General features: G+C 39.1%; 1 protein-coding gene across 1 annotated transcript in view; it reads left to right on the top strand.

The window, feature by feature from the left end:
* The window catches only part of CPA6 (carboxypeptidase A6), a 205721-nt gene that overhangs the window by 117560 nt on the left and 62292 nt on the right, over window positions 1-25869 (top strand). Inside the window, exons 3-4 of the mRNA XM_008150360.3 lie at window positions 21140-21264; window positions 24469-24583. Coding sequence (XP_008148582.2) covers window positions 21140-21264; window positions 24469-24583 — 240 coding nt within the window. The remainder of the gene's footprint in view (window positions 1-21139; window positions 21265-24468; window positions 24584-25869) is intronic.

Here is a 25869-nt window from a genome sequence, read left to right as displayed (position 1 = left end):
TTGAAGTTTAAAAGTAATTAATTTACATTGATTTGCATATTTTAGACAGTGCCAAAAGCTAAATTCATTTTTTATTCACTAGATATTTAAAGAGGTTAATCCACAACATAGACAAAATAGATGCCCTTCTGAGCTTGTCGTCGTGGAGAAGAAAATAGGCAAATGAAGAAGGTAGTTACAGAATGGTAAATGCCATGGAAAAAAATAGATTCAATAGAGAGAATGGGATTCTTTGAAAGTTTAGAAAACATCTCTTTAAATATGTGATAGTAAGGCAATAACCTGTCCTGCAAAGGTCTCAAGAGAGAAATTCCAGGCAAGGATCGTTGTAAGTGCCAAGGCAGATTTGTCCAGCTGAGTTTAGTCATTTGATGGACAGAGATAAAGCCAATTAGTGTGGAGTGTAGTAAACAGAGGGAGAAAGCAGGAAAGATGTGAGGTCTGAGAGACACAGCCCAGGGCAAATTCACACAGGGCCTTGGCAGAAAGGATAAAACCTTGGGGTTTTGTTCAGAGGGCAGTGGGAAGCCAGTAAGAGTTTTTAAGCAGAGGTGTGATGTAATCTGTAGAATAACACTTTTGCCTGGCAAGCATTGCTCAGTTGGTTGAGCATTGTCCCAAGCACCCGGAGGTCGGAGGTCGCTGGTTAGGGCACATGCCCAGGTTGCAGGCTCAATCTCCAGTAGGGGTTGTGCCTGGAGGCAGTCGATCAATGTTTCTATCTCTCTTTCTCCCTCTCTCTTCTTCTCTCTGAAAGCAAGAAAAACACTTTCTTTCAGGAATGGATATACTTAGCCATAACACAAAATCAATATTGAATATTGAAAATGGTCTTCCCCGATGCTCAAGAGCTGTGATTAGAAGCCTAGTTAGTGTCTATTTCATACTTAATGCTGGACGCATGAACAAAGGGAATAGGTTAAGATTACTAGACTTTGGAGTTTGCAGGAAGGCTCCCACAGAGCCAGAATTCAGCCTTGGAGGAAGGACACTGCCCGCTAACACTGATGCCCTAGGCAGCTTTGAGCAGACACCCGCCGAGTTGAGATCAAACCTGAGGGTGGAGGGGTTTGCTGGCAGATGGTGCTGATCTCTCTGAAGTTGCACAAGGATGCTGATTCTGATAGAAGAAACTGCCAATTGAATCCAACTGGTACTGCTAGAAACAACTGCTACAGCAACCCATACAGAGAGGGCGGCAGCAGCTTCATTCGTCAGGAGCGAACTGGGAACTGCAGGCATCACTTCCGCTCATAACCTATTGGTCTAATGGGCATAAACAGGTTTTGAAATAAATACAATTAGTTCTTGGTAAGCATGCAATTCAGCTGGTGGGAGCCGGGGCACACAGATGGCCTAAGAGAGTAACCTCGGAGAGTAACCATCCAGCAAGCCTGGGACATGAGTCAGTTTCTTTTCCAGAGAACCTGGGTCTGACAGTCGGTTAATTGTGGTCCAGTTAAGTCAGGACACTCTAATTTCCGGCGGTGCTCAAGCCCCTATCTCCAAAAGCAAAGACTCCTGTTACAGGCCAAAGATAGCATGTAACCCTCAAAAAGGTACCAAGTTAATGGGACATTAACCACACATGGGACTTCACAGGAATAAAAGTTCTTTTTCATCATCCTCTCTCTTCGCTCCCCACCACCCTTGCAGGGACTGGCAGGACCAGGGTAGAGAGACATGGACAGAGGCAGCTTAGTAAAGAAAGCCCAGCTTCAGGTCTTATTCTCTTTCCTTGGTCCCAGTGCTAATCTCAAGGGCCGATCAGACTCAGTCCTATGACTAAGAGCCTAAGTAACAGACCACGACCCTTGCTTCTGTTTGGGTCTTGGTCTCAAGGAAGCAAAAAGAGGTTGACATTTTTAAAAAGTTTCCTCTCGATTCCCCCAAGTCTGAATCCAAATAGGGACTTGAAAAGAGAGCTCCGGCTTGTAGTTGAGCCTGCAATTTTTCCTGGCATGTGCTCATAAGCAGTGGTGCTTTTGTGAGTGCCAATTTAGCCAAGCTTCCCGAAGTCCCATCCAGTTCTGAGTTAGGATTGGCCACAGAGGAAATTGCTGGAGATAAACAAGGCAGAGGTGAAGCAGAAGCCAGTCTGCTCCGAGGTCCGAGTCAGTGGCCAGGCATCCACAGCTCACTCACGTGGTCCCTGACCTTCCAGTTCCGCCTACCATGTCTGTGGAGCAGCAGTCTGGCCGGCGGCTTCTCAGGTCCCATGGAATCTCCTTCAAGCTCTGTGCAGGTGCACGTGAGGTCTGTAGCACAGGATGCGGCTCCTCATGCAGGTACCCACGTGGTGGAGGTCAGAGGCCGCAGGGTCAGGCAGGTTCCACCTTGTCCTCCCTCTCCCCCAGCCCTGCTGATCAGTGGTGGCTCTCGGCCCACCAGCAAACCAGAGGCAACTCTCTCTGATCAACTTATTCCCCAGTTCCCACAGCTACATCGTCTAGTTCCCATGATAAACCCCTTATTCCATCTCACTTGAACTTCAATACAATAAGCTAGGTTATGCTGGGGAGACAAGTTATGCCTAAACCTGAACAAGGTTTATTTCTTGCTCGTGGTCCATCGCAGCTCTGTGCTGCGTCGTCTCCACTCTGGGACCCAGGCTGAAGGAGCTGCCTCTGTTCAGAACATTGCTGGTCACTGTGACCCATGGAGAGAGACAGGGAACCACACCTGCTCTTGAGGCTCTGCCTGCAGGGACTCCCACCACGTCCCTCACACTCCTCAGCCAAAGCAGTTCCCACAGAAATGCCTCAATTCAACAGGAAAATGGGAGAACATAATACAATATGGATATGGTTTCTTTCTAACAGTAAACATATATGTCATTTCTCCACACCAGTTCTGCAATTCTCTAACATCAGCTAGGTATCCACCGATTCAATTCAGTTCTGACACCAACTTAGCACAGACCCCTCAGGTTAAGGGCTCAGTCCCACAGGATGGCCCCCACTTCAGACATCAGCTGCAAGTAAGGTGCCCAGGCTGCTCACACTTCTGCCCAGCCAATTGCCAATTCCGGGGTTCTCATGACCACCTCCTTAGGTATCACCAGTTGCTAGAATGACTCAGAACTCAGGAAAGTACTTTACTTACCAGGTCATTATAAAGGGTACAACTCAGGAACAGCTAAATGTGTTGGACAAGGTATGGAGAGGTGGCGCTTCAGTGTGTTCACCCACTGGGAAGCTCCCCGAACCCCATCATGTAGGGGATTTTATGGAAGTTTCTGTAGTGGGAATGATTGGTTAAATCATTGGCCATTGGTGACTGAACTCAATTTCCAGCCTGCTTCCCTTCCCAGAAGATCAGGGGGTGAAGCTGAAAGTACAAACCTCATCATCTGGTTGGTTTTTCTGGCTACCCCCCCAATCCTGAAGCTATTTCCTCTCCCGCCACACCCATGAGTCATCTCATCAGCATACAAAAGAAAGTATATTCCAAGGGTTCTAGGAGCTCTAGGCCAGGACCCGGGGACAAAGATCACATATTTATTTTTTATTATGCCATCATATGAAACAATAATAGATAAGGACACAAAAACATCCTTCAGGAATCTAACAGTTTGCAAAAAGGATTCAGATTTGAAGATCAACATTGTCTCTCTTTCCATCACAAATGACTATATTGTTCACTCGGCAACATTTTGGGGATCTGAATTAGATACAAGCAGTGTAGTGGGGGTTATTTTAAGACTAAGTCAGTATTCTGCTTATTTCTATTATTTTTAGTAGTTTTCCTTTGGGACTAACATGCTACATTTTATTTCAGTTGCAAGATGATAAAATATTTATTTGAGAAATGAATGAGTTGAATATTGGGTCACTCCTGAATCTTGAGACCCAAGAGGAAAATGATTGTTTTTTTTCCATGCTAATGTATCAAAACTAGACAAACTTTAACGTGGCCGGGGGGATTGACATTGCAAGTGCTTGAGAAATAAATTAAAGGAGTGTCACAGTTTATTTCCTAGATGCTCATAAAACTACTTCTACTTTTTAGCTATCATATAATCTCAATAGCCTTCATATAATGGTGTTATGAGACGGTTTCTCCTTGTGTTTTGAACTAACTTGAAAATTAGGTTGAGGACACTATACCTGAAGTTGTTTGATTTCTCTACTTTTCACCTCTGGGCTCTATACTTATTGAGTATATAGAGTATAAGTTGTTCATTTTTGTATATCCAGTGGTTATCATAGTGCCTGGCATAGAGTACATACTCAACAAATGCTTATATATTACCCTATCTTATCTATTTTAAGATGCACATGTGTTTCACATTTTAACCTCTCAGAAGTTGGTATGTATCTTGCAATTAATAATGGCTTACATCACTGTCTCCCATTTTTTAAATCTTCCATACCTCCTGGTAAAATGAAGAAAGCCTCAACTTCACAGCATATTTGGTTTTATCAGATATGGGTAATTAATAAATTATTCAAATGTTACTTTTCTAGAGTTATTATAATATTTATTCAAACATATTTTATAAAGTGATGTCCTGGGGATGACAGTAAATACTCTTTCATAGTTTTATAGCCTCATAAATTAGGTGTTTAACTCAAAATTTATCATCATTCTTTTTGTTACTTATATGTTCAAATAAAAATGTAATTCTCCAAATGGAGTTTACATTGTTAACCAAACTGATTACCTTTATCCTGCCATGTAATTGAGACATGGGCAGAGATTTTGTTGTCCTTTTATTCATTCTTTTATTACCTACTCGAAAGTATTGACATGTTTCACCTTAATTAGTTTTGTGTTAAATCAATTATTCTATGTTGAGTCACATAGTAACATATTCTGCTGAGAGCTGTGGTGTGGGGGAGTTATAGGCCACCCCCCTGCCATCTGAGTCCTAAGCCAGAGGCGAAGCCTCCACTAAGCAATTAGCATTTGTCTATGTGAAGCGCAATGGTCACTACACTGTGACCAACCATCAGTCTCCTGGGCTTTAGTAAGCAACCTGCTGTTGCTGCTATTCTGTTTATGAATTTCAGCTCGCCTATGCGTGTGCTGCCTTGTTCTCTAACACGTCTCTTGTGAGCTTGGTGGTTTTAATAGCTAGGGGAAAGCATTTCATTATAAACTGCATGACCATATTTGTTTAATTTGGAACCAAGGAAACCAAGAGGCATTCTTTTAAAAACCGTGTGCGTATATGCCGTGAATGAAGTATACCGATGAAAGAAAGGAAAGGAAAGTCTTACTTTTAAAGGATCAGGCTGTTTGTTATAGCAGATGATCAGAAATGCCGACTGAAATTCTGCCCTGGACCATTTCATCAGCTGCAGGCATGACAAGCTTACCAATTATGCCGGCGTTTGCAGATGGACATAAGGGAAACTCCTTATATTAGACATGAAAAGATTATTCAAATGGATGCGCTCTTTTCTAATTTTTTTTAAAAATAGAAGATAAGTTTGTTATGTGTTTAGTTACATGTCAAATATGGGACTATAGGTTACTTTCAAATAAGGGCCAAGTAATTGCCATTGCACTCTTGGGCATTTACCCCAGAGAAATGAAAACATGTTTACACAAATGTTCAGAGAAGCTTTATTTATAACAGCCTCAGACTTGGGGAGAGGGGAAACAATGGCCTTCAGTAGGTGAATGCTTAATTCTTTTTTCCACTTAATCTATATATTGAAGCACCTACCTAGAACCAGCAATGTGTTTAGAATGAATGGGGTATATTTCTTATCAAAGTTGGCCATCAGCATCGCCTGGGAACTTGTTAAAAATATAAACCCTCTAATGGAAGGCACCCCAGGCCCACTGGGTCAGGAACCCTGTGAGTGAGATTAACAAGCTCTGCAAGCTGATTTTGATGCTAAAGTTTGAGGACCACTGGTCCACAAATAAACAATTAGCAGGTAGTGTTGAAAGTGCCATATTAAATGTGTCTGCAAAGCACTTTGGAAAAAGAGAGAAACAGCAAATAACTGGGAAAATTCAGAAAGAGTGTACAGAAGAGATGACATTTGAGCCAAAGTTAAAGGCAAATAGGATTCTATTCTTAAATTTAACAAATCCTTATGAAGCCCATACTATCATGGTCACTCTACCAGACTGAGAAAGTTTAATAAGCAATAGTTCAACAGGCGTCACTGAGCAATAACTCAGGCAGATTCCCCAAGAGGAAGCACAAGGCTTCCTACTGTTCTGGGATCCTTGCAACACCCTGTCTCTGTTTTTATAACTTTACAAAATTATGAGCGTATATAAGTATGTGCTCTTTTTCTTACATTAGACCCCATAAAACCTGGACCTATGTTTAGGGGTATGAGGGAGATAGTAAGGAAGCAAATAGGACCTTCTGGTAAAGCAAACCATATATGCCAGGGGACAGAGAGAGTGACGAGTCTGTTGGCGAGATCAGAGTGTGAGTGACTAACAAGGTTCATTACCAGAGGCCCTGGACTTTATCCTCTACTTAGTAGATAACATTAGAGACATTCAGTAGGCGCCTGCCTGCATTTAACAAAGGTAACTGTAGCAACTGTACAAGGCAACAGATTGATGAAGAGAGAGACTGGAGCCAGGCACGTGGGTCAGCAGCCTAATGAAAGGGACCGGCAGGGAAATGTTGAAGGTGGAGATTCAGGCAATGGGAGTGAATTTGAGGGACAATGCAGAGAGAGAATCTACCTCAGGATCCACTGGAAGATAAGCCAGGTAAAGACATTGAAAGTGACTTTTAGATTAGAGTTTGGGTGTTTGGGGCCATTATCATGTGGATAATAAACCTTGCAACTCAAAGAAAACTCTGAGAGAAGCTGTGAGTTTCATGGAGAAAATGATGGAGCTCCATTTTCAATAAGTTGCATTTTTCTACATTATGCTCCCATCATTCTGATATTATATATATATATAATAATAATTTTTATATAATATATTTATATATATATATATATAATTCTAATTAACTACTTTTTGAGAAGGGCTACACATTTGAAAGAAAAATCACTTATACATAGCCCAGTGCTTTATAATTATACAATATCGTTATTCTTAAAATTATGTTCTATAGTCATTAATTAAATCATTAATTCTAAAGAACATGAAATGGGACTTAAGTATATAGACAAAAGTCTGCCTTACTGATAAAATATGAATCAAGCAGGCTTTAAAATAATTTAGCACCATCTCTGATGGCTAGAAAAAATGGTTTTAAAGACTGCAAATAACTTCTAGGATCAAAAGGTCAGAAGACTCCCCCTTTATAGTATCATTAAATGAAAGAGAGCAGGTGAGGAGAAGTACCAGTAAGCCCTGCTCAGATCCAGGTGGAGGTTGGAGGTTAATGGAAGAAAGCTTAAAGTTGCCTGTCAGAGATATGCATGACAAAAGTGGTGAATTATATGTGAAATCCATATAGAAGAACACTAAACAGATTTTGTGCCCTGATGTAATTACACAGATTAGACATTTAGCAAAGCACAAAGCAGCACGTCTCAAGAAAAAGGTCATCTAAATATACCTAAATGACTGTTCACTGAGATTATTCAGAAAGAGTGGACATGGAGGATGAGGGAGATCTGTTTTTGGTGCATGAGCTTTGCAGTATCTGTTAAACATCATGGCTTACTCATTGCCATTTAACAGGGAAGCCGTTGCCAGGGCACCCGGTCCTAATGTAATGTGCTGTGAGCCGGGCATGGCTTGGCTGAACACAACAGAGAACAGCAGTGATGCTCTGGGGTTGCCATGAAAGGCCTCAGGCCAGCTTAGCAGACATCAGAGTTCCTTCCTGTGAATTATGAATTGAAACACCTGGAATTCTGACAGTGCATCCCAATCACATTTCTACTCTTAGGATTAGAAGTATTTCCCTACTTTGCTGGATTTATCTCAAACTTGGTTAAAGTTAATGTGTGTGTCACCTTTTCTTTATCCATTTATTTGTTGGATATCTAGGTTGTTTCCAAATCCGGGCTATTGTAAATAATGCTGCAATGAATATGAAAGTGCAGTGTAGCTATCTCTTCAAGATGCTAATTTCATTTCTTTTAGATATATACTAAAAAGTAGGATTGCTAGATCAGATAGTAGTTCTATTTTTAATTTTTTGAGGAACCACCGTGATGTTTTCCATAATGTCTGTACCAATTTACACTCCCACCAACAATGTACAAGGGTTCCCTTTTTTTCATATCCTTGCCAAAAGATATCTTTTGTCTTTTTTATAATAGCCATTCTAACAGGTGTGAGCTGATATCTCATTGTGGTTTTGATTTGCATTTCTCTAATGACTAGTGATGTTAAGTAGCTTTTCCTCTACTTGTGGGCCATTTGTATATTTTGTTTGGAGAAATGTCTATTCAGGTCCTCTGCCTGTTTTTTAAGAGGGCTGTTTTCTCGCTATTTAGTTGAGTTTTTATATATTTTAGATGTTAACCCTTCTCAGATATATGGTTTGAAAATATTTTCTTCCATTCTGAGGAAAATATTTTCTTCACTCTGTTGATTGATTCTTTTGTTGTTCATAAGGCCAAGAGACATATGAAAACATATGCTCAAAGTCACTAATCATCCGAGTAGTTTAATGAGATCCCACTTGTCTATTTTTGCTTTGGTTGCCTGTGCTTTTGATGTCAAACCCATGAAAGCAATGTCAAGCTTTGCTCCTATTTTTTTTTTTTTTTTGTAGTTTTATAGTTTTGGGTCTTACTTATTTAAGTCTTCAATCTATTTTGAGTTGATTTTTATATATGGGGTGAGATAAGAACCCAATTTCATTCTTCTGCATGTAGATGTCCAGTTTTTCCAACACTATTTATTGAAGAGACAATCTTTTTCCCCATTATATGTTATTGGCACCCAAAGATCAGGTGATCATAAATGCATGAATTTGTTTCTGGGCTCTCTATTCTGTTTCATTGTTCTATATGTCTTTCTTTATGCAAGAATCATACCATTTTGATTATTGTAGCTTTTTCATAGAGTTTTAAATCAGGAAGTATAATTCCTCCAGCTTTGTTCTTCTTGTTCAAGATTACAAAGCCACTGTTCTCAAAACTGCCTGGTACTGGCACAAGAACAGACATATAGACCAATGGAATAGAATAGAGAACCCAGAAATTGACCCAAACCACTATGCTCAATTAATATTTGACAAAGGAGGCAAGAGCATACAATGGAGTCAAGACAGTCTCTTCAATAAATGGTGTTGGGAAAATTGGACAGATACATGAAAACAAAAATTAAACTGGACCACCAACTTACACCATACACAAAAATAAACTCAAAATGAATAAAGGACTTAAACATAAGACAGGAAATCATAAAAATCTCAGCGGAATCCACAGGCAGCAAAATCTCAGACATATGCCAAAGCATTATCTTCACCGATACAGCTACTAGGGCAATGGAAACTAAAGAGAAAATAAACAAATGGGACTACATCAAAATAAAAAGCTGCACAGCAAAAGAAACCATTAACAAAACAAGAAAGCCCACTATATAGGAGAACATATTTGCCAATGTTATCACCGATAAGGGCTTAATCTTTAACATTTACAGGGAACTCATACAACTTAACAAAAGGAAGATAAATAACCCAATCCAAAAATAGGCAACGAACCTAAATGGATACTTTTCGAAAGAGGACATACAGAAGGCCAAGAGACATATGAAAACATGCTCAAAGTCACTAATCATCCGAGAGATGCAAATCAAAACAACGATGAGGTACCATCTCACACCTGTCAGAATGGCTATCATCAACAAATGACAAGTTCTGGAGAGGATGCGGAGAAAAAGGAACACTGGTGCAGCCACTGTGGAGAACAGTATGGAATTTCCTCAAAAAAACTAAAAATGGAACTCCCATTTGACCCAGTGATCCCAATTCTAGGAATATATCCCAAGAAACTAGAAACACCAATCAGAAAGGATATATGCACCCCTATGTTCATAGCAGCACAATTTACAATAGCTAAGATTTGGAAACAGCCTAAGTGCCCATCAGCAGATGAGTGGATTAAAAAACTAGAGTACATCTACACAATGGAATACTATGCTGCTGTAAAATGAAACTCCTACCATTTGCAACAGCATGGATGGACCTGGAGAGCATTATGCTAAGCAAAATAAATTAGTTGGAGAAAGATAAATATCACATGATCTCACTCATTTGTGGAATATAATAAACAACATAAACTGATGAACAAAAACAGATCCAGAGACAGAGAAGCATCGATCAGACCATCAAACCTCAGAGGGAAGGCAGGGTAGGGTGGGGGTAAGGGAGAGAGATCAACCAAAGGACTTGTATGCATGCATATAAGCGTAACCAATGGACACAGACTAGGAGGGTGAGAGCATGAGTGGGGAGGGAGGGGACAATGTGGGGATAAGGACACATATGTAATACCTTAATAAAGAATAAATGAATAAATTTAATTTAAAAAAAAGATTGCCTTGGCTTTGGGGGTCCTTTGTATTTCTATATAAATTATAGGATTATTTTTATTTCTGTAAAGAATGGGATTTTGATAGGGATTGCATTGAATGTATGCATCAGTTTGGGCAGTATGGACATTGTAACAATATTAATATTTCCAATCATTTTACACAGAATGTGTTTTTTTCTGTTTTCTTTAGTATCCTTCACCATTGTTTTATGATTTTCAGTGTACAAGCTTTTCACCTCTTTGTTTAGTTTATTCCTAGTTTATTCTTTTAACTGGTATTATAAGTGGAATTGTTTTAATTTTTTGATAGTTTGTTGTTAGTGTATAGAAATACCAATAATTTTTGCATGTTGATTTTTGTCTCCTGAAACTTTACTGAATTTATTTGTTATTTCTAATAGGTTTTTGTGTGTTTGTCTTTAAGGTGTTCTACATATCATGTCATCTGGAGACAGTGATAATTTTACTTCCTTTCCAAGTTGGTTACCTTTTATTCTTTGTCTTGCCTAATTGCTCTGGCTAGGACTTTCCATACTCTACTGAATAGATGTGCAAGAGTGGACATTCTTGCCTTGTACTGGATAAGAGGAAAAGCTTTCTGTTTTTACCATTGAGAATGATGTTAGCTGTGGAATTTTCACACATGGCCTTTTTGTGTTTGAAATAAGTTTCTCCTACACCTATTTTGTTGAGAGTTTTTTTTATTTTGAATGAATATTAAATTTTGTCAAATGCTTTTTCTTATGATTCTGTGTTCTGTTAACCTTTTATTCTATTAATGTGATATATTAGTCAACTTGTGTATGTTGAACCACCCTTTCATCCCAGGGATAAATTCCACTTGCTCATGGTGTATAATCTTTTCAATGTGCTGTTTTAGTTTTTTTCCATCTAAGTTTATTAGAAATATTGGCCTGTAGTTTTCTTTTCTTGTGGTATCTTCTTTTGGTATCTGGGTGATACAAGAGTCATAGAATGAGTTTGAAAGTGTTCCCTCCTCTTCTGTGTCTTGGAAGAGGTTAAGGAGAACTAATATTAACTCTTCTTCAAATGTTTGGTGGAGTTCAGCCGTGAATCCCTGGGTTTTTCTTTCTGTGAGCGTTTTTTATTACTGATTCAGTTTCTTTACTCTTTGTTGGTCTGTTCAGGCTTTCCATTTCCTCTTGATTAAGTCTTGGTAGGTTGTATATTGTTAAGAGAGTAGGCTCAGCTCTTTTCACTTTTTAAAATTGGTCTAAGAACAGACAGAAACTTGATTTAATGAATACAGATTGCAGCTGGTTCTCCTCCTTCGTTCCCATGTCAATCGATAACTTTCCCATAGGCTAGAAATCTCAATCATTTCCTCTTCTTCCTTCTTTTTCACTCTGCATAATCAACTTTATTTTTGGAATGCTTTTCCTGTCTCGCTCCTCCTGTGCATTTCCAATGGACATAACTCCTTGCGCCTCAAAGTGTGATCTATGGGCCAGCAGCACTGTCATTGACTAGCAGCTTGTTATAAATGCAGAATCTCAGACTGTATTTAGACCTACTAAATCAGAATCTACATTTTTTTAAAAGAGAGAAGATTAATAAATAAAATCAGAAATAAGGAACATTGTAACTGATACTATAAAAATGCAAAGGATCATAAGACACAACTATGAATGGTCATATGCCAACAAATTGAATAACCTAGAAGAAACAGATAAATGCTTCTGTTTTATTTTCAATACTGACCTATACGTCCATGAAAGGTGATTCTAGTGCTAAATTGTTGAGAGGATCTTTTTTCAGACTTTTAGGATAAGAAGAAAATATGGATAAATTTGAGAAAGATTTTCCGATGGAAATGTAAGCTTTTATACTCAAAAAGGCACACTGAGTTTAATAGAATTATAGGTAAGGGGTACTTGGAAATCATGTAGCTACATTATTTGTAATTAAGAAAATTAAGGCTCTAAAATGTGACATATTGAAATGTAGATAGGATATAAAAGAAATGGCTTCTTCCTGGTTCCTCCGTTGGGATTTTTTTTTTCCCATTAAACCAAAGATGTTTTATTTGCCGTCTTTGGATAATATATAGTAGAGTTCTTGAGCCAGATTCTGGGAAGAAAATGCATTAACAAAATCTGAAGTGCTTTTCATTGAGTATTAAACCACAGTAAAGAGCCAGAATTTTAAAATGTAAATGCACCGTCATACTGCTGTTAAAGCACCAAACGGAATACTTCTGAATGTAGCAATCAAATATCATGGAGAAGTCATCAATGTTAAAACCATAAATCATCAAAAGAGGGTGGAGGGAATCTCTATGACTTTATAGGATGCAATCAGGGGCTCTTCCTTCAAATATACTTACTAATGAATATCCTCATGATGCACCAGGTGCTTTCTGATTATTTCTATCCTTTCTGCAAAGCTAAAGGCGAAAAATGCTAACTTGATTCTCAGGTACAGAATTACTTTAAGCTAGTAAATGTTGGTCTGTTCAGGCTTTCCATTTCCTCTTGATTAAGTCTTGGTAGATTACTTCTCTAATAAGTTTCCTGCATGGCTGCTTAGTTTCAGTGTCTCTAGTATAGGAGTCAAGAATCTTTCCTTAGTATTTATAAGTCTTCAAATGTTCACCAAAAGGACAGAAATTAAGGTAGTATTGACTCTTTTATATGAGAAAGGTGTTGGTATGTAGGTGCTACAGGAAGATGCATGGTGTCAAAGGCAGATAGCATGGACTTCCTAGTATCTCCTGGGTGGACCAGCACAGCTCGACATCCCTTGTCCCATAACCCCGAACTCCGTAGTCCCCAAATCACCTCCAAGTCACCCTGGCCTGATAATGCTGAGAGTTCCCAGCCCTTGTTTAGCCTGCCATCAGTTAGCATGCCTTTAGTTATCACACGACCTAAGTAGAACAGTGATCATCCTGGAAAATGGAAAGCAAACCTGACTAGCACTAACAGCTAGACTTTGTATTCTCCTGGTGAATATAAACCATTTCACAGTAAACCAATTTCAGACAAGACCACTCTGTATCCCTCATGAAATAAGATTTTAAAAAAACAAGATCACAGTGATCATGACTAAACACAGACCAAAAAAACAACATTGTCTAAACCAGAAGCATGACCAAACATCCCCCTCCCCGCCTTTTTATTGGGGGGGGGGGGGGCTGATATAAGTGGCTACAGCTTCTTTATCACTTACGGTTTTAGCTCCACATTATTTCCCCTATTTTCTAGATAAAATTATTAAGCTATCCAATGATAGAATTACCTCTCTTTTGGATAGCATTCACTCCAGGAAAAAAATCCTGCTTCCTTAACCCCTTCACAAAATTACCTAACATGATCCCAAATCCCACAGATTCTTTCTAACCCCTTGGTACTGAGATTAACCCCTTGTTGCACCGATCCAATAAACCGAACTTTTTTTTTACTAGCCTTATTTTCTAAGTCTATGATAGGCTTCAACAATGCTTCCAAATTGGTGAATGTACCAATTAATAGTTTAGGGAAACGTTAAGAATCTTCCCCTTTTCCGATATGTGTGCTTCGTTTTGATAAATGGGACTGACTATCCAATTATTACAATCAGCAATTAGTCCTAAAGAGAACTAGAGGGAAAACTTGGGCACTAAGACAAAGCTTTTCCGGGGGTTCCCACCTTTACCTGATGTTGTAGAAATAATGTTTTTCTGATGACTGGTACTCAGGCTGGTAGTAATAATTGCTATCATATTAAAATTTATAAGCAATGCTTTCTTTTGGACTGATTTAACTTTATTCCAATATGAGGCCTTTGGTGATTTTTTTTTTATTATTTTAATCCCTAATTACCGTATTTTCCGGCGTATGAGACGACTGGGCGTATAGAAGATTTTCCTGGGTTAAAAAGTCGTCTTATACGCCCGAAAATACGGTAGTTGTTAGTTAATATGTTTTCATCTTTCTTTAATGGTGAAACAACAAGAAACTTAATTGTAAACTATTCTGAGGCCTTTTGTTGGATTTATTGGGACTGTGCTTTAGGGAAATGATAACTTACAAAATGCTCCTGGGCTTGGAAAGAGAAGACAGGGCTAAATAAAATTGGCTCCAGGAATTTAACAGCTTACTAATGCCTCTGGTTTATAGGAGACCATATTCTCTGGCCACGTTTCCCTTCCAGCAGCCCACTGATACTTGAAATGTTGACATGTTGTAAGAAGGAGAGCAAGGACAAATAAGACAGTGACAGATAAGCATTTCTTTAACAGTGTAGCTAAAGTGACCACTGCCGCCATCAGAAAAGAATGCAGTACTGTGACCTGAGAAGCAGCATATTCTAAGATTACACTGAAATGTAATAAAAATTCAAAATTAAGGACTTTGAGTTGAGAAGTGAAACTTTATTAATTTCTTGGTAAGAGGAACTGGAATTAGGAATCTAGAAATGCTCTGGAGCAATCTTGGAGAGAATATATATTTGGGGGGGAAAAGAAGAGAGAAATGTGTGGTTTCTTTCATTCCATTTACAAAATATTTAGTGCCTATCATGTGCCATGCATGATTCTAAAAACTGGGGATATAATGATGGGGGGTGGAGGAAGCACTCCAGTTTCTACTCTCATGGAGATAATGGGGAAAACAGATATTAATATGATAATATTAGTGAATTTAATTGTGGCTTCCAAAAAGGTATGTTCATGCCCTAACTCTTGGAACCTATGAATGAGACCTAATTCGGAAAAAGTCTTTTCAGATGTACTTAAGGATTTCAAGCTGAGATCATCCTGGATTACACAGATGAGCCCTAGCCCAATGACAAGTATCCTTAGAAGAAATGGAAGAAAAGAAGACACAAATAGTAGAAGACCATGTTGTGATGAAGGCAGAGATTGGAGTGAAGTGGCCACAAGCCAAGGAATGCCTGAAGCAACCTGAAGCTAGAAGGGACCAGGAAGGATCCTCCCCTAGAGCCTTCAGAGGGATTACAGTCCTGATAACTTCTGAAATTTGGACTTCTGGCCTCAAGAACTTAAAACAAAAAAAAATCTCTTTTATTTTAAACCATTTGGTTTGTTGCAATTTGTTACAGCAGCCCTAGTAAAGCAAAATAACCTAGTAAAGTAAGATATAACTAAGGTTCTATGAAAGGCGATAACAGAGGTTCTACGTGACCTAAACTTGGTGGTCAGAGAAGCCTCCCAACAATTTATAGGCAAAGATTCTGGAAGAAGAGTCAAGAAGATTAAATGGATCCAGACTAAAAAGACAATTTTAAGGGTAAATAAGAGAGGGCATTTTCCAGTGCATTAAAATTTTGTGTGTGTTGATTTGTGAATTAATATGATGATGTAAATTTAATCAAGCACTAGCTGAAAACAAACTTAACACTTTGCACTCGCTTGCTTTTTTCTCGATTCCTTTATTCTAATACTAACCATGTCGAGTCACACTCGACATCCGAGTGCAAAAGGTTAACACTTTTTCAAACCAACCAAAAAAAAAAAAAAGAGTAAACACAGAGCAGGACTGCCCTCTCCCGTGCTGCTGTGTCCTTTGGGCAGCTGGGATGCAGGCCATCTGTTACCAAGTCGAAGGAACACTCAGATGTGTTTCCATATCCACATACGGGGCTCATCCTGAAGCTGCTGGAGGACACTGATCACCCTTCCAGGGACACCTACGCAAGGTGTCCAATCAGCCCTGGGCCTAACAGACAGGTCGGTGCTTCATGGAGGCTGGACCAGGCCAATGAGTGAGCACAGGACAAGAACCAGAAGAGCCAGACTGAATTTGATTTTTTTCAAATTGCTAAAACATTTTTGAATTTTGAATCATTTCTTTAATGAATGTCTTCTAGTCACCAGGTACTGTTTTAATCACTTTACATGTACTGATTAATTTAAGTCTAACAGATCCATGAAAAATGTACTATTCATAACCCTGTTCTATAAACAAGGAAGCCAAAGTGCAGAGAACAAAGTCACAGAGCTAATAAGTGGCAGAGCTGGGAGTCAAACTCAGCCTGTCTGGTTCTAGAATTCATGTTGTTACTCACTGCATTTTCCATAATCTCTATAATACAATAATAACAACAACAACAACACAATAATAACCACAACATTATCAAGTCCTAATGAACCAAGAAGTCTAATTATCATCTTCATTTTACAGATGAAGCAAGTGAGGACCAGAGAAGTTAAGGAACTTGCCCTACATCGCACAGATATTAATTGAGGGACCCTGGATTTAATCCTAGGGATTCAAAGTTCAGGGGATTAAATACTATATTAGAGTGGCCTCAAATCCAGCAATTTTCCTTTGTGCTAGAACACAAAGGAAACTTTGATCATATTCGTGGTTTATTCATTGCTTCGCCACCCTCCTTAAACCCATATATAGGTTTTAATCTCTGAACAAGGGGACAATCTCTCTGTATTCTTCATCTTAACCAGGAACATGTAAAGTTAACTTCATCTTTACTGCTTCCAGCTTTTCTTTTTTTATGCTTTCCAAAAATAATAACAGACAGCTAATATTTGCTTAGCTCTCACTGTGTGCCAGGCTCTCTATATGTTTTACTTGTGTTATTCCAATTAATCCTGCAGAAAAGCCTGCAGGTAGGTTTTTTAATTATCTTCACAGGAGAGATGAGGAAACTGAGGCTCAGAAGTGTTAAAACCTCCCCCAACATCACACAGCCGATGCAGCCAGAGCTAGCCTTCCAACTCAGGGTCATTGGATTCCAAAATCCATACTCTTGACCTTTACATTGACCTGCCTCCACCTCTTACATAGATCTGACTAAAAGTGACAGGTAATCATAGGAAAGGGACGCATGGAGCAACCACCCGGATCCAAGGCCAGAAGGTTCCACAAAGGAGCATCCTTTCCTTGGATTCAGGAGGCTGTTCGCAACAGAGACCTGCGATAGAGGCAGATAGCCTTAGACCTTCCTGACAAGATTGGTGACCCTTTGTTGCCATCATAATCCAGGGTCCTCCCGCTCTGCAGTTCAAAGACTGTTTATCATTCATCCAGATGTGATCAGGCCATATGGAAGGGACTGGTGGTAACCTGCCCACAGTGGGCTGATGGGAACTTTTAAATATCTGCATATTAACTTATAGGGCAAATAACTCCTGAGAGGAAAGACCAGGGTGTGAGATCCAGCAACTAGACCCCCTCAACACTAAGTCACGAAGTTGCAAGTTGCTTATTCTTCTGGGATATTATCTGAAGATCCTGAGACACTTATCTAGTCAGTATATTATGGGCACCTGAATTAGGCATCCTCTGGGTCACCATTTCATAGTTGCTCATTTTTAGGAAAGAGACTTGACTTTTATGAACCTGAGTCTTCTCATTCATAAATCTATAATTAACTCCTAATCTTAAGGTGTTATGGAAAATATTAGAAATATGTGTTAAGGAGAGTGGCGCTTTACAAATCTCACATGACTATTACTGTACCATAGACCAAGATATAGGCATGAGCCTCCACCCAGACAGAAATATCCATGTTACTTATCCAAGCAGCCTTTGCCCAAAATATTACTGGAGAAAAGGTGATAACCCATTTTAATTTACTTTCCTAATATCACAAAATACAATTCCTGATTTTGCAAATTCTTGTTGTTGTTTCCTTTAGACCAACTGCTTTCTGAGGACATGTTAGTTTCCTAGGAGCCTTTTTCCAGGTCATGCTGTGGGGTATGTTACTTCCATGGAACTTTCACACAGGGAAGCTACTTTCTTCTGTGGAATGAGGATTTTTATTTTAGCATGTACTCCAGAAAATAACACTTACAGATGCATCTCCAGAGTGGTTATTCATACTATTTTAGGTTCCTGTGGCTCTTTATCCTATGAAGACAGCACTATTGTCTCATCTCCAATAGTATTAAGGGATGGCAACAAACCTTAGTATCAAAAAGATGTCTGTAGAATCAACTGATGGTCATCAGATGGGAGGGGGGGTGGAAGGGGAAGGGATAAAGAAGTAAAATTGCCAGTTATAAAAATCAGTCACAGGGATATAAAGTACAGCATAAGGAAAATAGTCAATAATATTTTAGTAACTATGTATGGTATCACATGGGTACTAGACTTATCAGGATGGTCACTTCATAAGTTATATAAATGTCTAATCACTATGTTGTACTTGTAAGTCTAATATAATATTGAATGTCAACTGTAATCAAAATTTTTTTAAAAAATTACTGATAGAAGAATAAAAACACAATCAGAAAACAAACCTAGCAAGTCCTAAAGATGATTAAAGGATTAGAATAATCTAACACATAAAGAAAAGATACCAACATGCTTTATCTCTTAAAGGCAAGAAACCAGCCATTGCTCAGTGTAGAACAAGAAAAAAAAATGAAACTATTCTATAATGTAAGAGATTAAGACAAACGTCTGCTATCTTGTTAAATGTGGATATGAGTTAAATTAGTATGTTATCAACTCTCCTCTTTTGGAGACTGAAAAGATGTGGTTTGGTTGCATCTATTGGGGACAGTTTGAGACCTAGATGCATCCTTGCCCAAGGGCTGACAGATGGATCAAATGATCTCTCAGCATCCCTCCCAGCCCCACACTTCTGTTTTCCTATGATTGTTGGACTAGGATGTTAGCTGAGTCAGATTTGCCCTTGCAAGTTAGTGGAGGAGTCAGCTGCTTGAAAGAACACAGGTAGACTCTTTGTCCCCAAAATAAATGCCTCTCTGCCCTGTTCCAGATTAAATTATACCACTATTTTTCCTTGCATTGCAAAGTCTTATAGAGTTCTTAATTGAATACCTAAGTAAAAATAAACTCAACCTTATCTGATAAAAACTTAGCAGCACACTAAGACTGGAAATGCAGGAAGAGGGAGTCCCAAAGCAGGGAGAAGACAGACATGACTGTACTAACAAACTGCACCTCATGGAAATGTAGCTTTAGACTTAGCAGAAGATAGCACTCTCCTCCCTCCCAGCTGAGTTCAGCTACTCATCCTTTTTAAATTAAACTTATTGGGGTAATATTGGTTAGTAACATCACACAGGTTTCAGGTGTACAATTTTATAACACATCATCTGTATATTGCATTGTGTGCTCACCACCCAAAGTCTAGTCTCCTTTCCTCACCATATATTTGAACCCCTTTATTCTCTTCATCCTCCTCCTACCCACCTTGCCCTTTGGTAACCACCATACTGTTGTCTGTGTCTGGGTTTTTTTGTTGTTGTTCACTTGTTGCTTTTTGTTATATATTCCACATATGAGTGAAATCACATGGTTCTGGTCCTTTTCCATCTTTCCTATTTTGCTTAGCATGATGCTCTCAAGATCATCCAAGTTGTTGCAAAATGCAATATTTCATCCTTTTTTATGGCTGAGTAGTATTCCATATTACCAGGTCTTCTTCATCCAATCAAAGGATCCTTAGGTTGTAAATAATGGTGCAATGAACATAGGGATACATATATCTTTATGAATAATTGTTTTAAAAATTTTTTTAGTTGATATCCAGAGGGGGGATTGCTGGGTCATATGGTAACTCCATTCTTAACTTTTTGAGGAACCTCCATAGTTACTGTGCCAATTTACATTTTCACCAGCAGCGTACAGGGTTTCCTTTCCTCCACACCCTCTCCAATGCTTGTTTGTTCCTTATTGATAATAACCATTCTAACAAGTGTGAGGTGGTATTTTATTGCAATTTTGATTTGTATTTCCCGTATAACTAGTGAAGTTGAACATCTTTTCATATATCCGTTGGCCATCTGTGTCTTCTTGGGAAACATGTCTGCTCAGGTCCTCTGCCCATTTTTAAATTGGAATTTTTGTTTTTTTCTGAGTTGTGTGAGTTCTTTATATATTTTGGATATTTGTCCCTTATTGGAGTTATCATTTGCAAGTATACAGTCATTCTTTCAAAGACTTTGGAATTCCTACCAGTGCAGAGCACTAGACAAAACACTAGGGCACTACAGCAAGCAGCGGACATGGCTCTTGCCTCCCTGCGAAACACCGAACACGTGGTAAACACATAGTGGATTACTAAATGAAGTCTCCACATACGCAACAGGTAACAATTGAATTGCAATGTGAACAAAGCCCCATTCTAGGCACTTGGAATGGGGTGGTAACAAAATGGACAAACCCTTTGCCCTCTGGAGGTTACATTCTGGTAAAAGGAAGTTATACAATGAAAGCACAAGGTGTTCTAAGAACTATGACAAGAAAACCTCCCTAGGTGACAAGTCCTCCCTGAGAAAAGGGATGTTTCTCTTGGTGAAAGGCGTGTGTTGGGGGAAGAGGAGGTACCAAACCTGGAGAGCGTTCCATGTAAAGTTACCAAATGTTGTCAAACTGCCACAATTTGCTTGTATAGAAGGATAAAAGGCAATATTTTTATCAGTATTATTCAAATATTTGTGCAATAAATAATTTTAAACAACATCCAAGTCATACTTATAACTGTTATCTCATTTTTACCTTGTAGCTTTAATGCGTTGGTCTTTACATTTGTCAATTATGATCAAATTGTATATGGATATGATATCATTTAGAGAATTCAAAATCAAATAGGAGTTTTACCCTCATGAATCAAGCACTGCGTCTAATTCCAAAATGTGTTTGATGTTACTGAACGCAAACAAGATAACATATTTGACACTGTGACATGGATCTTTCCCACCTGCACTGAATATGAACTATAGGTTGGTTCCTGCACTACAGGTGGACCTGTGGCAGCCCAGCAGCATCTCCTATGTCTCAGAGGGAACAGTTACTGATGTCCATATTCCCCAGAATGGTTCCCGAGCCTTGTTAGCCTTTTTACAGGAAGCCAACATCCCATACAAGTAAGCTTTTTTTTTTCATTGTTTAGTCCATTTGTACTAAGTTGAACTGAATTATAGCTGTATTCAGGTTATTTACTGAGTGCCAATGATGTTGTTCCAGGTACTCTTTATCCAACTGGGAAAACCAACATGAATATAACAACTATATTTACCTTTGAGCTTATTAATGTGACAGTAAAGAGAGAAACCACATTAACATATTTCACCACCACCACCACCAAGTAATCAGTATAAACACAGAAGGTATTTTTTTTCTGTGAGAGGAAAGTAGAGAAGCCTAGCAATGCCCAGAAGGTAAATGGGAAAGCAGGGACAGGGGGAGCTTTTTGTAGGAGCTGTTCAGTTAGGCAAAGGATGAGACTCAGGACCTTGCAAACAGAGGGGACAAGGCAGGGAAGGGAAGAAGCAGCATAGTGTGTGTGCAGGAAACTGAGGTAGTTCAGTGTTATGAGTGTACAAAGTTCAAATCAAAGAGCATAAAAAATGGTGGAGAGTCAGAGGAGGTCAGGTTGTGGGAATAATGATGTACACCCTCATCCTGAGGGTGGTGCTGCACAGGTGGAGGATGCAAGCCAGGGAGCCACACACACGTTAACTGGATAGAGACTGCAGTCATGGTCCAGGTAAGAGATAGTGAGGCCTGAGTCATGACCAGAGTAGTGGATCAGGAGAGCATTCAATAAAATAGTTCAGAGGCAAAACCTCCTGGACTCCTCACTTGGTTGGATGCAGGTGCAAGATAAAGAAGTCAAGGATGATGCCAAGTCTTCTAGCTTGGGTGAATGAGCAGACAGATTCAAACAGATCTGGATATTTTCAGGTTTTTTTAAGGACTAGTTAGGAATAGAGTAATCACAAGGTAGTCACAGGAGTCAAAGAAGAAATGAAAGACTTTTGAGAGAGGGAACATCAGTGGTACCAAGTACTGCAGTGACACCAGCAAGAAAAGGATTGAACAGTTTCCTCTAGATTTGGCAATAGAAACGGCATTGGTAACTCTAACGGAGGAATTAGATTGTCAGGAGCAGGAGACAGAGAAGCCAACAGGAGGTGAGAACCTGGAGCAGCAGAGAAGATGACTGTTCTTGGAAGGTAAAATAAGGAGAGAAGCAGAGAATAAGGAGTGACTAGACTGAGTGACTTGCCTTTTGTTTGGAATCCTAGGATTTGGGGATTGACAAGCATGATTGTCAATAACTAACCTCAGCTATCCCCCATTTTTTAAAACCTCACTTGAGGATATTTTCCCACTGATTTTTGGAGAGAGAGAGAGTGGAAAAAAAGATAGAGAGAAATATCGATGTGAGAGAAACACATCGATTGGTTGCCTCCTGCACGAGCCCTGACGAGGGCCCAGGCTGTGGAGGAGCCTGCAACCAAGGTATGTGCCCTTGACAGGAGTCAAACCCGGGACCCTACAATCCACAGGCCGACGCTCTAGCCACTGAGCCAAACTGGCTAGGGCAGTGGTCAGCAAACCGCGGCTCGCGAGCCACATGCGGCTCTTTAGCCCCTTGAGTGTTCTAACGACACTTCTTCAAAATAGACTCGCCCAGGCCAAAAACCGACTTCTGCGCATGGGCCACGAAGTCTCAATCGCACTGTACGTGCGCGCCCGCACGTGGTATTTTGTGGAAGAGCCACACTCAAGGGGCCAAAGAGCCACATGTGGCTCGCGAGCCGCAGTTTGCCGACCACAGGGCTAGGGCAACCCCCAATTTTTTTTAGCAAGTTCTGGTACTGACAAAACAAGCACAAAGATCTGTAATGATGTCTGGCAAGGCCTGGGATGGGCTCGTGGCTCTTGTGATTAATGGTGAAGGCCCTAGTCTCTGTGGGAGGCTGGACCAAGGGTGCAACATGACAGTGACATCCCTCCCTGGTCCACACAAATAATTCCCTGCCAGAAAAATAATTGCAGCCTTATTAAAGTACTGATTTGCTTTTTCAGTAAGACATTTTATCTGTGCTTCTACAACAGGGTAGAGGCACAGCTGTGCATAAAACTATTGTTCAGATTGAACACATTTTAGTTCAATGCCTAGCAGGAAAGAGCTTGGTAATTATATCTATAGGTGCTCAGTAACAATTCACATGCTTCATTAATTATTATTCGGTAGAAAAGAATATACCAGTTATTTTAACAAGTCTCTATTTCCTGCTATTAAATATAGGTCATGCGGAGCTAACAGAATAAATATCACACTGTATGTCACGGAGAATAGAGTCTAAAAATGAGTGTTTTAAACCAGTTGTCTCCTCATGGAGAACAATAATTTAGAATTATTCATTTTGTTGGTCGCAAGATAATAACACATAAGAGTATATTAAATTCTACAGGACCAGTAGGTAGAGATCATTTTAATTGACTTTTATTATTGGAGCCTGGAGTATTTTCAAAATATTATCATTTACTCTGTACAACTATACATAATGTATAGCTATAGTCACCTTTAAAGCAGAGATAATGTGACCCATGTGTCTGGCCCCTAGGTGATCAATTCCTCTTAATGACATGACGAATAAGATGACTCATTTTGCCATAAAAAAACTGTCATTCATTTTGTAAATTAAATACCTATAAAAATTGGTCACGGAACTTCAAATTTGGAGTTCCTTCTTCCACCCTGGAAGCTTGGAGGAGGTGGTTTTGTATTAAGTGATGACATCATTTGGAAAGTTCTTCATAGGAGCGCATACAATTGGTAGGAATAATAATGAGCTGTAAAGAACTAAGAAAATACAACAGTTACAAAAACCACTTCTGGGCTCCATTTCCTGGCCTTCTCATCAATCCATTAGTTTTCAATAAGCTACTTGATGAGGAAAATGGGCTAGACCTTCCACATCACAATTATTTTCATTTTCAGGTTGGTCTCTTTGGGCCTATATTAAGGTGCAGGCTAAGTTATTGAAAATAGCAGTATGATTGTATTTACATTCAGTTTGTATAACTACTCAATCAATGGCAGTCATTATTACTATTATTATTAGGGAACATATGCTTACAATTTTATATTTATTACACCATTTGTTTAACAGCTTTTATTTCCTGAAAAAAATAACATTTCCCAAAATTTGGCATTCTTAGAAATATCCGTATTTGCTGCCCTCACTTCATAGATGCGTGATTTCCTTTCTATATTGCCTGATTTTTATATGACCTCCATTTAATTTTCATCATGTCTATTATTACAAATCCAGGATCCTCATAGAAGATCTTCAGAAAGCACTGGAAGAAGGAAGCAGTTCGCAAGCCCAGAGAAATCGAAGATCCCTCTCTGAATATAATTATGAAGTTTATCACTCCTTAGAAGAAGTATGTAATCAAAGGGGCTTTCCTTGCTTTTCTGAAAATTAATTTTTATCAGATCTAAGGATTGGGAAGGAAGAACTAAGAGGCAGGGGCTATATGAAGAGTACGTATAGCTCTTTATGTAGCCTAGGCACCTCAGTCTTCCACTAAGCCTTTAACTAACTGCTGTAGAAGAAGTAGCAAAATAATTTTAATTCATTCGCTTTGCTCCACCCACCCCTACATAGGACAGGGGAAATGCATTGGAAAAGTGAAGTCATGTTGTTATAACTGCGGTTATAAAGACCTTAACTTACAAGTCAGATGCACTTATTGATGGAAGGTAGAGTAAGCTCGAGTTTGAGAGCAATGATTTGGTTGAGGGATAAGAGTGAACTTTTGCTTCTTACCCCACACCCTCTGCAAATCTGTGACCTCCCAAAGGCCAACCTTCATCTGTGGCACCTCAGGGCTTATTGCTGTGCTGTTATTTATTCTACCTGGAAAACATGGCAACCTCATTCCCACTACCATATCCTTTACTGTTCACCTGGACAACGAATCTCAGCTTAAGCAGGAAGACTGCTGTTTCTACTCTCCCAGACTGAATCAGAACTCCACTCCCACCTCCGAGCCCCAGCATATTGCATGCACCATAGCACATGGATGTATGATTATTTGATCAATGCCTTTCTCTCTAATAAGCTGTAAGTTCCAGGTGGGCAGGCCATTTCTTGTTCACCACTATATCCCTAGTGGCAAGCAAATAGACCTCCAAACAGATAGTTGAGGACAGAATGAATAAAAGAATGCACATATATATTTTTCCATATTTCTCTGAATTGAGCAAAAGAATGCTAGGCACAGAATTCGTGAGATCCTGCTACATATTCTTAAGAGAGTTTTTGGTTCTCTTGATAATGACATTCCTTTCAAGAGTATTTCTATATATTTTATGTTACAATAAGAAAAGGCTTTAGATAACTTGGCACATGGATATGCTATTAACATGAACTAGAAAAAAGTTAAAATTTTTAAATATATCTATATAGATATGTATGTATACATACATACATAGACTCATTAGACTAAGAAAAAAATTGTACCTTCCAAAAAATATTTTTTCAGCACAGATTTTCTTTTACATCTTGGAATAGTGTGACATTTTGGTGTGACTTCCATACTCCTCATGGAGATTTTAAGTCAGAAATGTCACCCATCTTTCTAAGTGCCTTATTCATCCATCTCCAGTGTACCTTCTGACGACAGGTAAGTGTATGTGAAAGGATTGATGTAAATGCATCACTATA

Source organism: Eptesicus fuscus, chromosome 19 (genome assembly GCF_027574615.1).
Source record: "Eptesicus fuscus isolate TK198812 chromosome 19, DD_ASM_mEF_20220401, whole genome shotgun sequence".
Classification (NCBI taxonomy): domain Eukaryota; kingdom Metazoa; phylum Chordata; class Mammalia; order Chiroptera; family Vespertilionidae; genus Eptesicus; species Eptesicus fuscus.
The sequence above is the reverse complement of the archived record's forward strand: the minus strand, read 5'-3'. Positions and strand labels throughout refer to the sequence as shown.